Consider the following 16,158-nt stretch of genomic DNA (forward strand, 5'->3'; position numbering starts at 1 on the left):
TTGTTTTTTGTGTATAATTTAAACTAATTGGCCAAATTTGAATTTGTTTTGATGTCTCCAGGCAACCAGTTAATTTAGTTGTTTGACCAAATGTTGCATTATACCTTGTTCAGAACAGTTGGTGCTGTGTCAGGTCGTTCTGCTAGCTTTTAACTCTCTTCAAGGTACAGTGTCTCTTACATCTTCATAAGACAACCAGCTCTGGCCAGCTCTTCCTCTGTGCGTTTGTCATTACTTTTACGCAATTATAGTAGCATAACATCCGATTCCAGCTTCTCCCTCTCAAACGACAGAGGGATTTTTAACATACGTGGTCACTGCCTAGGTAGGTCCTTCACTTTAATCTCCCTAATCAAGTCTGTCTCATTACACATCACCAAATCCAGAATTGCCTGTTCCCTCACGTCCTCTATCGCAAGCTGCTTTCAAAAACATCTTGCAAGCATTGCTTTCATGCATTATACAACGCCTTAGTATTTAAGACAATTTTCTTTCCTTGTTAAGTTGCTCTAATGGTCTATGCTCTGACACTGTTAATGAGATAGCCCCTTTAGACTTAGCATTGCATGGAGGATTAGTGACAGACCCAACCACAAAGCCACCACTGTTTGTATTTAGAGCCCAATATGTTACTGCGATTCATCAACATTCCAAAAATTCTGTTGCCTTCTCATACCATTATCAGCTTGCACTCTCAGCAAATTAAAACACAGGAGGATTTTGATCTGAAATAGTACAGAAAAATATGTAATGCTACAAGCCTTGAGATGCCCCACTTTCACAAGTCTGAGTCATAATTTTGGAAACTATAAAGGTGATTAGGAAAGATAAATGCAGTGCTCTAAACAAAACAGAAATGTCCCTTGATTAGTTGCATGATTAATAGAGTTCATCAGCAGGAAAGCTAAAGCCATGAAAAAAAGTTGGGCAGTCTCATTTGGTGTTAAATATTTGATTACACTACTGGGCAAATCACTTCATCACACTTTTCAGACCAATCTTTTTTTCTTTTGATGAACTCAACAAAATGCTTCTATTTTGCTTTTGCAATTGTTAAGCTCATTCCTAATTCTCCAGCATTTGCATCAATTGGGCAATATAAATGCACTGAAATACAATTTAGCTAAATTGAGATTCCAGCATAATCCGGCATTTAACACACAAGATTTTCTGGTAGCTTGTGTTTGTTTTATATTCTGTTCTTCTTGAGCTCTCTGCCTTAGTCTTTACCATGAGAGTTCAAGAAAGCATACTCTGTATCTAACCCAGCCAGCATGGTGATCAAACCCCATGCTGTAGCACCAATCTGGTCAACAATATCCATCTACCCAACTGCATCAACTCACTCCCCAAGGAGTCTCAGTTGCTGTGGTAACATACACTTTACATGCACATTGTAGCTTGGAGCTATAGATACTGATGGCCCAGAATTCAATTCCATCACATAGCTGACCAGGAACCCTTCTCTTTCTTCCTGCCTATTATTCTATTGTAAACAAAACAAAATCAAGATGTTTGGTTTTAATTGTTCAGCCCATTATTCTGTGACAAATACTACAGAAAATATATTATTAATATTCAAACCTGTGCTGATTTTTTCTTTTTTTATCAGTTTTGGTTCAGAGCTGTGAATTGGGAATTGTGAGCTGAGGATGATTTGTGGACTTTGAAATAGATTAGATTAGAGTGGAAACAGGCCCTTCGGCCCAACCAGTCCACACCGACCCTCCGAAGAGTAACCCACCCAGACCCATTTCCCTCGGACTAATGCACATAGCACTATGGGAAATTTAGCATAGCCAATTCACCTAACCTGCACATCTTTGGACTGTGGGTGGAAACCAGAGCACCCGGAGGAAACCCACGCAGACACGGGGAGAATGTGCAAACTCCAAACAGTCATCCGAGGCCAGAATCGAACCTGGGACCCTGCTGCTATGAGGCTACAGGGCTAACCACCGAGCCACCATGCATTCGTTTGTTTGTAAGGCCAGGCTTGGGGTCTAATTGCCGGCTGATTCTTGATTAAAAGGGCCCATGCAGACACTGCAACTCTAGGAAGAGCATTGTGTTAAACATATACCAGAAATTGGCTTATAACAAGGTCAGTACCTAGGAATTGGTTCGAGCAAGTCTGGAAGAGGTCCTATGCTCAAGCAGTTGACAGTTGTTGAGTGGTAATTGAGGTTTTAGAAAGCGATGATCAATCTATCAAGGTGGAAAATTGAAGTTTTTTTTTAACCTGTGTTTTTGTTGGAGTTGAGCTTGGCTGCTGACAACAGGAAGATTTGCCTAGTTTCCAACACCTGCTTTGAGAAGCACAGAGAGCAGAAAGCTGAGTTGGAAACATTGCTGCTTTCACTGAGATGGTGACCCTGATCAGCAGTTTCAGAAAAAGAACCAAGGAATCCAAATGTATACGTGTGAAACAACACATTGTGAAAACCATTTAAATAATCTGGTCAGTTTTATTATTTTCCTTTATCGGTCCCTTAACTGTGTTTGTTTGTCTGTCTGTCCGTCCTTTATGTGAGTTGGAGTTGAAAACAGGTTTCAGACATGAGCATTATTTAGATTACCATGTTGCATAATTTTCCCTTTTCTAAAGTTATTGTGTTTAATAAATAAATAAAATATTTTATTTATGACACAAACTGGTGTCTGGAAATTAATTATTCACAAAGTCTGGGATTGGGTATTTAAAAAGGTTCAATGTAGACTCGATGGGCCAAATGGCCTCTTTTTGCATTGTAGGAATTCTGTGATCAGTTGTTTTACTGTTGTGAATTCAGAGATAGAAAGGCTGATTTGGTTTGGCTGTCTGTCTCCATACCGTAATATTGGAAAATGTTCTCTTTTATAATGTGGACTGACACATTGAGAACTTTTCTTTAAATTGTTGTGGTGCAGCAAGTGGAAGGATCAACACAATTTTCTCACTTAGCAAATATCAGTTTACAGCTTTAGAAGATCTGACAGTCCTACATTCTACACACCATTTGACCGCCCAGAAAATATAAGGTCTTTTTTGTAGATTCAGATTTTAAAGAAACACAACTAACATTTTATGTAAAAGTTACAGCAAACTAGAATGAGCCATTTCAAATTATGTTAAATGCCCCTAGATGGGGCAGACAGCATATTGATCATGTAAATCTCATTGACAATTGTTTACGAAGAAAAGATAGGACTTTGTATGTCACAGTGAGTAAAGATTCAGAAGTTTTAAACATATCGTTTAAGTCTTAGTCTGTTAGAGCTGACATTTTGGTTATTCTGTTATCTCAGAGTTTCAAAACAAAAACTCATTCTCAAGATGTGATCATTGTAGATACTTCTTGTCAATCCCTTCCTACCCTGAGAAAGGGGAATGGTTGAGCTTTCTGTTTGATCTACTGGAGTCCATGTGATAACGTTACTCATACAATGACGTTTGGTGAGGAGTTTCTAGGCTTTGACCCAGCAATGCTAAAGGAATGAAAATATATTTCCAATTCAGGATGATTCGTGACTTGGGAAGCAACTTGGAAGAGGTAGTATTCCCATGCACCTGTCACTCTTGATTTTCTAGCCAATGGCAATCAGAAGTTTCTTTTTGAAAAAAAAGCTTTGAAATCAACTTGAAATGAAATTCTAGTGTATCAAATTAAAGAGCCTGTGAAAGGAAGCTCATAACATTTTATTACTGAGAACTGTATTGTTTGGGGAAGCTATTCCAATTTAAACTGTAACCTGAAGTGACTAAACTGAAAATTTGCACCATTTTTAGCTGAAAGTTTAAACAGGTAGCATCCTTCTGAGAAGGTGTCCCTATTAGTCTTCTGATAAGTATATGAAAACTTAGCATCTGATTTGCCTTCCCCTGAGGGAAATATCTGAATATGGGTTATGGTATACCCCAATACCACAACTGGAAAGCAGTGATGGAGTCAGACTTGCCATTAACATTATTCAACTTTGAGCACCGACATGATCCTTTACCATTGTAACCACTATGAGATATTTTCTTCACTAACTAAGAAAGCTGGTGTTGACCAATTAGCACTTCTTTGCTGTTGTGATAAAACAATAAACTACAGTCTTTCTCCTTCTTATAGTGCTGGAATAAATCTCTCATCCTGTGTCCTGTGCCCCCTTTCACTGGCCATGCAACAAAACTCTTAAGAATTTGTTTTATTATGTTGTTTTTTTCTGTATTTGAATTTTTAAGATAATCTTATTCGTGCATAGAAGCATAGGAGCAGGAGACCATTCAGCCCCAGATCACCTTTTTCCACACCAAATTCCCAAACTATCCTCATATTCCTCAGTGTAAGTAGTAACTAGAAATCCATCAATCTCTGAGTTGAACTTACTCAATGACTGAACATGCACAGGCCTCTGGGTTAGAAAGTTTCCAAGATTCACCATCCTCTGAGTGAAGAGGTTCCTCCTCATTTCAGTCCCCTAGTTCAGACTGTGTCCCCTAGTTCTAGGTCCTGCACTCAGGGGAATTGTCATTTTGTGACCTATTTTGTCTGTCCCTTTGTTATAATTTTGTAATTTTCAGAGATTGCTTTTCATTCTTCTAAATTAGAGAGAGTAGAGGGCCAATATCCTCACAGGACAGTCCAACCATCACAGGAATCAGTTTGGTGAACCTCCACCACACTTCCTCTATAGGAAGTATATCTTTCTTTAAGTAAAGGGACCAGAGTGCACATAATGCCTCACCAGTGTTCTATCCAACTGATGCAAGACTTTTTTCCTCCTGTACTCAGTACTCTTGTGATAAAGGCTAACCTACTAATTGCCTTCTGAAATGCTTGCTATACTTCCAATAAGACACTATCCAGCACCTTCAACATTCATTCCCTCCACCACTGACATAGTGTGCTGTGTACACAATGTACAAAACACACTGAAGTAACTCAGAAAGGTTTCTCTAATTGTACCTTCCTAACCCTGACTATCTGGGAGGACAAGGGCAGCAGTTGCAGAGGAACAACATCATCTGCAAGTTCCCTTCAAAATCACAGACCATCCTTACTTGCATCTACATCACCATGTATTTACATAGTGGGTCAAAATTCTGGTGCTCAATCTCCAACTTAATTGTAAGGTCCCTACATCTCAAGGAACACAGTGGCTTAAAACCACATTCTCAATTGCAATTCGAGCTGGTTAATAAATGCTGACCTTGCAATGCCCATATCATATGAACTATTAACAAAAATGCTAGTTTTCAATGACTTATGAGCAAAGAGTTTCCTTTGAACATCAACACTTTGCAATCGCTCACCATTTAAGAATATACTTTGTATCTTTGTTTGTCCTACGAATGTGAATAGCCTCATATTTATCTATATTATATCCCATATACCATGCTCTTGCACACTCAGCTTTCTAGATTAGCTTGAAGCCTATTGCATGTACCTTGCAGTTCGCCTCACAATTTATGTTCCCACCAAGTTTTATACCATTCCAAAGTTGGAAATATTACAATTGGACACCACATACAAATCATTGATACAGGTTGTGACTTGCGGGATTACAAGTACAGATCCTTTGTGATCCCCACTGATCACAATTGTACCAATCTGAGAATGACACATTTACTGCAACTTTTTGCTTTCTGTCTTTTAGCCAATTCTCAATGCATGCTAACATATTTACACACACACACACACACACACATGCCCCCGCTCCCCGCCCCCCCCCCCCCCCGCATCGTTCCTCCAATTTCATGCAATTTAATTCTGTAAGGATGCTGTTAAACTAGAAAAGGTACAGAAAACATTTACAAGGATGTTGTTTGAGTTATAAGGAGAAGTTGAATTGGTTGAGACTTTTTTTCCCTAGAGCGTCGGAGGCTGAGGGGGTGACCTTATTGAGATTTATAAAACCGTGAGGGACACGGATGAGGTGAATAGCCGAAGTCTTTTTCCAAGGGTTGGGGAGTCCAAAACTAGAGGGCATAGGTTTAAGGTGAGATGAGAAATCGTTAAAGGGAACCTGAAGGGCAACTTTTTCACACAGAGGGTGGTGTGTGTATGGAATGAGCTGCCTGGGGAAGTGGTAGAAGTACAATTCCAGTGTTTAAGATATGTTTGGATAGGTACAAGACTAGTAAAGGTTTAGAGGGATATGGGCCAAATGCAAACAAATGGGGCTGCTCAGTTTAGGATACCTGGTCTGCATGGATGAATTGGACCGAAGGGTCTGTTTCCTTGCTTTATGACTCAGTGATTCCCCTTATTGGGTGTGCCAGTAACATTGTCAAAATCTCTATCGGATTTGTCAAACATGAACCTTCATTAGTCAAGGTGACTCTGTTCAATCAGCTAATTATTTTCTAAATATCCTGTTCATAATATGTTCATAATAAATTCTCGTACTATCCTACTACAACTGTCAGGCTAACAGGTCTGAAGTTTCCTTTCTCCCTCTCCTTCTTGTCTTAAATAGGATGGTTGCATTTGCTTCTTTCTAATCTGCAGGCACATTCTTGAGGTATTAAGGATTTTGAAAGATGAACACCAATATATCCACTATCCTAGCTTAGATATTTCATTTAAGGCGTCTTAACAAGTCGCTCATATATACATTTATCTAAGTTAAAAGAAGATTTCTGAATCTAATTGTAATGTGTTTATAGTCACAAATTCTTATTGGATGTGTTCGTATGAAAGTGTCGAATGATTTGTTGTGAACAGAGTTTATGTGCTGCCTGAAAGTTGAATGATGACAATATTCTTTGGTGTGTAGGCAAGGTCACCCTTATGTGACCTATTTAACTGCGATGTTCTTTTCATATTAGCCTGCCAATGTCATGTATGTGATTTGGCTTTGTGAGTTTTTTTTGAATAATTAAAAGAGACACTGAATTAGAAACTGAACAAACTCAACACCTGTCTCTCGAAATCATTTTGTGTTCTAAAGAGGTACTTTCATGTTACAAATCAAAGGACAGCAGTAAATTTGAATGAACTCATTCATTTTATCCCAGCTAACTCTACTAATTAAATCAGCCAGTAAAGGTCATCTCCTAGTCTCTGCTCTGCATGTAACATTCAACTGTCCAAAAGGCAAGGTTGGATGCCAAGAGCTATTGACTTAGTATTTCAGCACCATCTTGTGTCTGCATATAGATTTACATCATGGAGGAAGGTCAGGCTCAGATGCATGTCATCTCATCAGAACTGTAGAAAATATTTCTCAAATATTATGTCTGTTTCTCTGGCATGAAGAAACAATACGTTACAATTATTTCTTGCTTAACCATAATTAACAGGAAGGCAAGTTTGATTTTGCAGGTTCAATCAGAAATTTCTAGATTGATGTTAACAAAACTAGATAGTGGCTGTATCTAATGAATACCTTAAATGAATCCTAACTCATGTCAATATATCTAGTTGTGGTCAGGAGAATAAAACTAAATTGCATTTGTAATATAATGTTCTTATGGGAGTACACATTTGAGATTCAACCAGCTGCAGAAGATCTGGAAGTAAAGGTACGCAAGATCATTTTGTAAAAGCAGGAACATAAAAATTAGGAGCATGAGTAAACTATTCAGTCCTTCAGGTCTGCTTTGACATTCAATATGATCATGGCTGATCCTTAATCTCAATGCCATATTCCCATTTTCTTCCCATATCTCTCATATTGTACCTATTTCTTACTTGACTATATTCCAGTGACTTGGTCTCCACAATCTTCTGTTGTAGCAAATTTCACAGGTTCACTGGCATATAAATGGAGAAATCCTTCCTCATCTGCGTCTTTAATAGCCTACCCTGTATTCTGAGGCTGTGACCCCTGGTTCTAGACTTACCAACTAGGGAAAATCCCTCCCTGCATCTAGTTTGTCCATCCCTGTTAAGAGTTTGATACCCTTCAATTAGCTTCTTTCTCATCCTTCCAAACTCTAATGAATTCACACCTAGTCAAAGCAATCTGATCTCATATAGTAGTCCTGCCCTCCCCAGTATCATACTAGTGAGTTTCTGCTGCACTTCCTCCATGGTAAGCATATCCTTTCTGAGGAATGATGTAGAGTGCTGGTGTTTGTCTAGGGTGGACAAAGTCTAAAATCACTTCATATCGGGTTGTAGTTCAACAGGTTTATGTGAAACTGCAGGCTTAGAACATAGAAAGGTACAGCACAGAACAGGCCCTAGGCCCACGATGTTGTATGGAGGATTATTCCTAATCTAAAATAAAATACCCTCACCTATGCACCCCTCAATTCACTGCTGTCCATGTGCATGTCCAGTAGTTGCTTAAACATCCCGAATGACTCTGCTTCCACCACCACCGCTGGTAATGCAATCCATGCATTCACAACTCTCTGCGTAAAGAACCTACCCCTGACGTCTTCTCTATACTTTCTCCTAATATCTTAAAACTATTACCCATTGTGCCAGTCAGTCCTGCCCTGGGGAAAAGTCTCTGGCTATTGACTCTATCCATGTCTCTCATTATGTTGTATACTTCGATCAATTCACCTCTCTTTCTCCTTCCCTCCAGAGAGAAAAGTCCGAGCTTAGTCAACCTCTCTTCATAAGACAAGCCTTCCAGTCCAGGCAACATCCTGGTAAACCTTCTTTGCATCGTCTCCAAAGCCTCCGTGTCTTTCCTATAATAGGCAACCAGAACTGGACATAATATTCCAAGTGTGATCTCACCAGGGTCTTGTACAGCTGCAGCAAAACCTTGTGGCTTTTAAACTCAATTACCCTGTTAATGGAAGCCAAAACACCATATGTTTTCTTCACAACCCTATCCACCTGGGTGGCAACTTTGAGGGATCTATGCACGTGGAACACCAAGATCCCTCTGTTCTTCCACACTGCCAAAAATCCTGTCTTTAATCCTATATTCAGCGTTCAGATTCAACCTTCCAAAATGCATCACTTCACATTTATCCAGGTTGGACTCCATCTGCCATTCCTCAGCGCAGCTCTGCATCCTAACTATGTCGCGCCACAGCCTACAATAGCCCTCTATACTATCAACAACACCTCTAACCTTTGTGACATCGGCAAATTTACTAACCCACCCCACAACCTCCTCATCAAAGTCATTTATAAAAACTACGAAGAGTAGAGGCTCAAGAGCAGAGACCTGAGGGACCCCACTCAACACTGTCCTCCAGGCAGAATACTTTCCATCTACAACCACTCTCTGCCTTCTGTCAGTCAACCAATTCTGAATCCAGATAGCCAAATCTCCCTGTATCCCATACCTCCTGACTTTATCAATGAGCCTACCAAAAGCCTTGTTAATATCCATATACACCACATCCCCTGCTTGACCTTCATCAACCTGTTTTGTCACCTCCTCAAAGATTTGAGAAGCATGACCTGCCCCTCACAAAGTCATACTGACTGCCTTTAATCATGCTATGCTTTTCCAAATAGTCATAAATCCTATCCCTCAGAATTATTTCCAAAACCTTGCTGACCACAGACGTAAGACTGACAGGTCTGTAATTGCCAGAAATTTCCCTATTTCCCTTCGTGAAAAGAGGAACAACATTTGCCTCCCTCTAATCCTGCGGTACAACTCCCACAGAGACTAAGGAAGCAAAGATCTTCGTCAGCGGCTTTGCAACCTCCTTTCTCGCTTCCCAGAGCAGCCTAGGATAAATCTGGTCTGGCCCTGGGGACTTATCAGTCTTCATGTTTGCCAAAATTTCTAGCACATCAACTTCCTCAATCTTGATCTGTTCAAGCCTGTTTCCCAGCTCCTGAAAGTTCTCATTCACAACAAGGTCCCTTTCCTTAGTAAAAACTAATGCAAAAAACTCATTTAGTGCTTTCCCTATCTGCTCAGACTCCATGCACAAGTTCCCTTAGCTATCCTTGATCGGTCCTACCTTCTGCCTGATCATTCTCTTATTCCTCACATATGAGTAAAATGCCTTTGGGTTCTCCCTAATCCTTCCTGCCAAGCCTTTTTTGTGCCCCATCCTGGCTCTCCTCAGTCCATATCTGAGCTCCTTTCTAGTAAGCCTTTAATCCTCTAAAGCTTGCTAGATCCTTGATCCCTCCACCTTACGTAAGCTGCCTTCTTCCTTTTGACGAGAAGCTCCTCTGTTCTTGTCATCCAAGGCTCCTTAATCTTACCTCTTCTTGCTTTTGGAGCCCCTGTTCCTTCCCAAGGCAGCTAGCTGGTGTCTTGTGATTTTTGACTTTCTTAGGTAGGCAGACCAAAATTGCATGCAATACTCCAAGCGTTGTCTAACCAAGGCCCTGTCTTACTGCAGTGAGACATCCCTACCTTTGACCTATCTTGCCATGAAGGCTAACATGCCATTGGCCTTTTCAATTGCTTGCTGCACCTAACTGTTTACTTTCATTAACTCGTGTGCACAGACACCCAAATCACTTTGTAGATCCACATTTTTGTTTTTCACACTGAAGTGTATAACTTCATATTTGAGCATCTGCCATATGTTTGCTCACTCATTCAACCTGTCTAAATCAACTTGAAGCCTCCTAGCAATCACTTCATGAATCACAATTTTTTAATTTTCTCATAAGGTATGATATTTAGATAAGATAAATGGCGAGGAACAAGTATTGAAATTCAGTAATGTTTGCATTCCAGCAACTTTTTAAATAAAGGAAATTTGAATTACAAAGTAAGGAAGATTAACCGCTGTTGGGAGCTTATTTTGAGTACCAAGTGAGGTTTGATTTCTTCGAACTCTACTGTGAACATTCATAATGGAAACGTTTAACTCATGATAAAATGCAGCTGGTATCAAGCCATTATTCAGATAGTGGAATACATACAGCATAAAAAAATCAATACTGCATCACTGACCAAACACATGTCCCTGGCTTGACCTCTTTCAAAGACAGTGAACAGCAATCAACTGAGTCTACACAAGACATTGGTGATGTAGCCACTTGTTTTATAACTAGGAGATGGAGGATGAGTCCCAAACCGGGGAGCACAGCCCCCAGATCTTCCAGTCTCCAGATTGTAAAACCAGTCTCTGACAATCTCAACCAGAGATGTACCAATATCAGACCCCTGGAAACCTAGACACCAAAACCCGACTCAATAAAATAACTGCAACTAGTCTTTAAAAAAAGCTACCTTCACATATGATAAATGTTGAGGTTGTCACAGAAAATTCTTTAATGGAAAGTAAATAGTTAAAACCCGCATTTTAGCAGTATATATTTATTTATGAGTTATTTGTGGACAAATACTAAATAAATATACTTTAACTGCAACTGTTGGAAACTAATTTCTCCTGCTTCAAATTATAAACAAATTTGTCATCAAAATATTTCCTAGCTGCTTCAATTCTGTCCTTCAGCCCATCAAATTGATCCTGACAATGTTTAGTGCCAGCCTTTAACAAACCTAATGAGTGAGTGTTGGTAAAATCCAATCTTTGAAAAAAATGATACCTATAATTGAAATGCTGTCAGGTTAAAGTACTGGAAGTTGGCACAATGTTCTAGATCATTCAGCAAGGATGTTACATCATAAACTGATAAAGCACTGATTTAGGACTGTGCTGAGATTAAGAACAAAACAATTGAATTAACCTACTCTAGAAATTGAAGTATTTTCATTAACTATGATGAAAAGTTCATAAGAAACTCTAAGCAACATTTCATGACCTATGCAGGAATAAAAGGATGGTAAAAGTTGATTGAAGTTTTTGAATCAGTGGTTCTACCGACCAAATTGATAGCAATCTCAATGGAAGCAGAAGATGCAGAGTTCGACTGTAATCAGGGAAAATAGAGCTCTGTGACTTTTCACTGACCTCCAACTGATGGTAAAACATTTACTGCTGCATAACAGCTTACAGAAAGTTTTTTTTTTAAGCAGTGGAAATGTAAAGGTGGCCAAGCAGGCCAGCTTGACTCTTGTAAAATCTCTTGTAAAAGATGATTGGCTACTCACTAATTTGCAGTTTGCATTGCTGACACAGGGACTGAAACTTCAGATCCTTGGAACCAGGTGCTGAGGTGACAGAAGGCATGGAATTTGTGAAAACCTAGTTCAGACTGCCCTAGCATTTTCTTGCCATTGTGAATTTGTGCTGGGGTGACATTGAGACCTTTAAGGAAACCTGCAGGTACCAATTAAGGTGGTTGAGGAGATGATTAACCTGGATATTCCTGTGATACCTCTATTGTCTGGAGTCAGTTGGAGCCCCTGTATGACATACCAGTTCAAAGGAATTAGTAACAGTGGCAGAACCTGGTGAATGCAACATAACATTAAATCACAATAATAAGAAATCTGCAATTCAGCAGAATATTGGACACTTCACTGCCATAGGAACTTGCTGTGACTCAAAGGATACACTAAGACTCTTTACCCCTCACCTTCTTTGGTCATAATAATGCCACCTGTACTCCAGCGGCTCATGACTGGCCCAGCCACTGTCTTGGAAATGTTTCTAATACTTATATGATTAAAGTGAAGTAAATTCTCACCAGTGAACCCACATCCTTTAATATGATTGTAATTTAACTGTTCATTTTGATTTTTTATGATGTAATGCCCATTTTAAAGAAACAATAGAGTTGGAATATAACAGCACGAAGAAAGAAGTCTCTGTTGCACTTATCTTTTACATTGAAGGTGAACTAAATAAGCCCATTAAGGTTCTAGTTATAGTACAGATTGACATTTAACTGAAACCTTCTGAAAGAGGACATCAGCAATGCATCACCAGAGAGCATCCAGCTCCCTCTCCTCAGGCATTTGTGAGCTATTTAAAACAACACAATAAATCAAAGATTGGTTACAATGAGGTTTCATTTTTAAAGGGTGGCAGTACATGGAGCCATGAATAGTATCAATTTATTCAAAGTGAGATTCTCCACATGTTGTTGACTTGGATTGCCAGCTGGCAATCTGGGTGAGTTGGATAGAGGACACAAAGGAAAAATTCTAAAACTGGGCAGTGTGCCATGGTTTGATCAAGTCATTAGAAGGAAGAGAGTACTGCATGCTGGCAATGGTTCAGCAACTGTGCGCATACAGACTGAAATACTTCAACATTTTTAAAAAGAGCATCAATACTAAAAGAAAACCAAACTTCCACACTGTCTGCAATTGATTACTTTCGTTTTTAACTTTTAGATACCTGATTCCATCATTGGATCGATCCCATGCTGGCTTCTACCGTTGCATAGTGAGGAATCGGCTCGGAGCACTGATGCAGAGAAGGACAGAAGTTCAGGTGGCATGTAAGTTGGCTCAGAATACGAATGTGCCAGTGGGACAGCTGCTGAATGTGTTCTTAATAGATAATGTGACATTAGCAGATAAAAAGTTCAATTCACATGCATAATCAACTTATCCAAGTTCAACTTTATTACTGCTGGGGAACGAGGAGTGATGGCGATGGAGAAAACTCACTGCTGAAACTGTAAGCTGGTAAAATGAAAGAACAACTTTGCATCTAGCCATTCTGCATCCATTGGCAGAAACCTAACTCCCAAAAAATGACTAAGTGCAGAATGAACAATGAAAGGGTAATCACTGTTTTGGGAGTTCTTTTACATTCTAATCCAAGGCTTTAACAGATCGAGTGTTTTTCTGCTGTTCATCGGAAGTTTATAATTAGAATCCTCCTGCCCTGAATTTCACTTTCTGCACATATGGCTTGCTTTCTTGTCTCATACTGGAAAATCTTAAGAGAATTTCTATTCCCAAGACTCCCCATTTTACAGCAACCCAAAAGCAAAATTGGGTTAACTAACAAATAAAAGCTGTTGCGGAAACGTAGCAGGTATGAAAAGCATTTAGAAGATGCTGCAGCAACTGAAGAGCTCAGTTAAGTTGCTTGTGATACAAACTGATGACATTCACTTTGTATTGTGAATTCCTGTCAATCACAGATGCAGAACTAGACAGCAGAAAAGAAATGTCAGCACAACTTGAAAACAGTGCACATACTGGTATTTAATATTCACAGTCTCAACTTGAAAACTGTCAGTGTTATCCAGTCTTAATGTTTTTCACTGTCATTTTGTAGCATAAACCCAATAAATTTCGAATTTAAGTACAAATGGCATTCCAAAATCTGAAGCCACCTGATCCATTGGGAAAACACAACTCCGACAGGTGGAAATCTCTGGAAAGTGTGATTCCAGCTGACTTCCACCCTGCTGCACATCGCCAGATATTTTCCTGATCAACCTGCTCAGAAATATTAGGACATTCCCATGGAGCAGATGGGTCTTAAACCTGGGCATCCTGGCTGGGTACGGTCATTACCACTGCACCACAAGAGCTCTCTGCAAGTGGCTGGATCCTATTGAATTGACCAAGAGACCCTGGAATGTAACAATGTTCCCTCAGCACTGCCATCCTCCCCAGGGATGTGAGGAAAATAAATGACTGGAAATAGTGAATCTCCAAAAGTAACAACGACCTTGAAAGTCCTTTTCAACTTGTTAAAAAAAATTACAGTTTATTTATTTAAGTCAACGTTTTAGAAGGATATTTTCAAAAGTACCCTTACACTTTCCTGATTATGCCTGGTAGCTTTAACTTCTCCCTGTAACTGAGAGAATGACAGCTGGAACTGCTATTGTTGCTTTATGAATCTTTTCATTTATCTCCCTGTCTTATAGTTACCTCATTGACAAAAACAAGAAATGATAGTATTAAAATGATTTGATCCACTTTTGGAAAATAAATGCCAACATGCAGTGAAAAAAATATAGCCATTGTTTCTTCAACTTCTCTTCAATTGTTTAAAATAAACTAAACATCTGTATCCCCAGAGCTGGTAACATGGAAAGCTTTTCATTTCTCCCTAACATCTGTTTTAATGGTAATAATTTAGTGGCACAGTGTGTAGCCTATCCATGACCCATGTACCTGGAAATCCTCATCTGGGAACTTTCAACACAAGAGGTAGCATCTAAGATGATAATAGTGATATTATTGAAGTGAGGTTTATTGTAAGGAAACAGATACCTAATTGTTGCAGAGATCCCCAGGGGGACAGCAGAAATGTACACACACACACACACACACACACACAAAAAAGCATGTCTGAAGAAATGATAAAAAGTAACTCAATGAACATGCCTGACAACCAAACCGTGGAACACTTGTCAACTGAGAGACAAGTACCACACAATTTCCTTTTATGCTCTTCATTTCCCAGAATGATAATTCTACTTAATCACTTCCGTGCTCACCTCCCAATAAAAGGACTTCATCAGAAATAGATCCTGTGTACTCATATGGTAGGGAAGGGCCTCTATTTTCAAACAGTAAGTCATCATAGAGGTTGTGCAGAATGTAAATTTAGTTTGCTGATGTTTCCACCAGAAAATTAAAATCTGACACGTCAACATATTAGCCATGTTAGAACAAAATGACTTTTTGCTATCTCAGTAATGAGGATCTTCCATCTGTTTCCACCTCTGCATGACTAAATATGCTGTAGTACCACATCATATTCTTACTGCATGAAGATCAAAATGGATTTTTCCCAATCAGAATAATCCTATGTAAATTGTAAAAACAAGCTTGAATTTACAGCTATATTGGATGAAGAAAAACCTGTGTTCTCCGCTTATGTGTTGTACCAAGTGACAGTACAAATGCTTACAGCCAGACTGCATGTTGGAGTGGGGAGAAGGGAAAAGGGGAAGTTACACTGCTGCTTAATTACCTAGGTAATGAGTATCTAATCAGGCAGCAGCATTAATGAATAACGATAATGTGAAAATCACAGAAGATTTTGTACATTGTTTTAATTAGCTTAATTAACCACAGTCTATTTGGGCACAGCAGAAGTGTACGTATTTATATTAAGCTCCAGGACTGTAGATAGACCAACCTTTAAAGGCATAAGTCTTTTATTAGATTCATTTTTGTCATAGGTTTAGAACAAATGAAAATATCCATTTTGCTCACAATATTTACAGCAATTAACCCATCCAATATTGAAACTCCAATTTCTCAAATAAATGCTCGACACTTGGCTCAATTTCGGAAGACATTGATTTGATTGTTGTGCTTTTTTAAGAATACTATACAATTGCACATGCCGAAGATTGCTTTAACTCTTACCCACCTCTTGCACACACTGACAACATTTTTACGTGCGTCCCTGAGTCTTGCTGTGAACCTTTGGCAATGTCAGCTTAGTGAATGGAAACCCCA

The 16,158-nt window shown here is 39.2% G+C and overlaps 1 protein-coding gene across 1 annotated transcript in view; it reads left to right on the top strand.

Annotated features, from left to right (window-relative positions):
- Positions 1 to 16,158, top strand: part of sdk2b (sidekick cell adhesion molecule 2b) — a 469,615-nt gene that overhangs the window by 96,169 nt on the left and 357,288 nt on the right. The window contains exon 2 of the mRNA XM_060844513.1: positions 13,111 to 13,217. Within this exon, the coding sequence (XP_060700496.1) occupies positions 13,111 to 13,217 (107 nt within the window). The remainder of the gene's footprint in view (positions 1 to 13,110; positions 13,218 to 16,158) is intronic.

Source organism: Hemiscyllium ocellatum, chromosome 25, assembly GCF_020745735.1.
Source record: "Hemiscyllium ocellatum isolate sHemOce1 chromosome 25, sHemOce1.pat.X.cur, whole genome shotgun sequence".
Lineage (NCBI taxonomy): Eukaryota > Metazoa > Chordata > Chondrichthyes > Orectolobiformes > Hemiscylliidae > Hemiscyllium > Hemiscyllium ocellatum.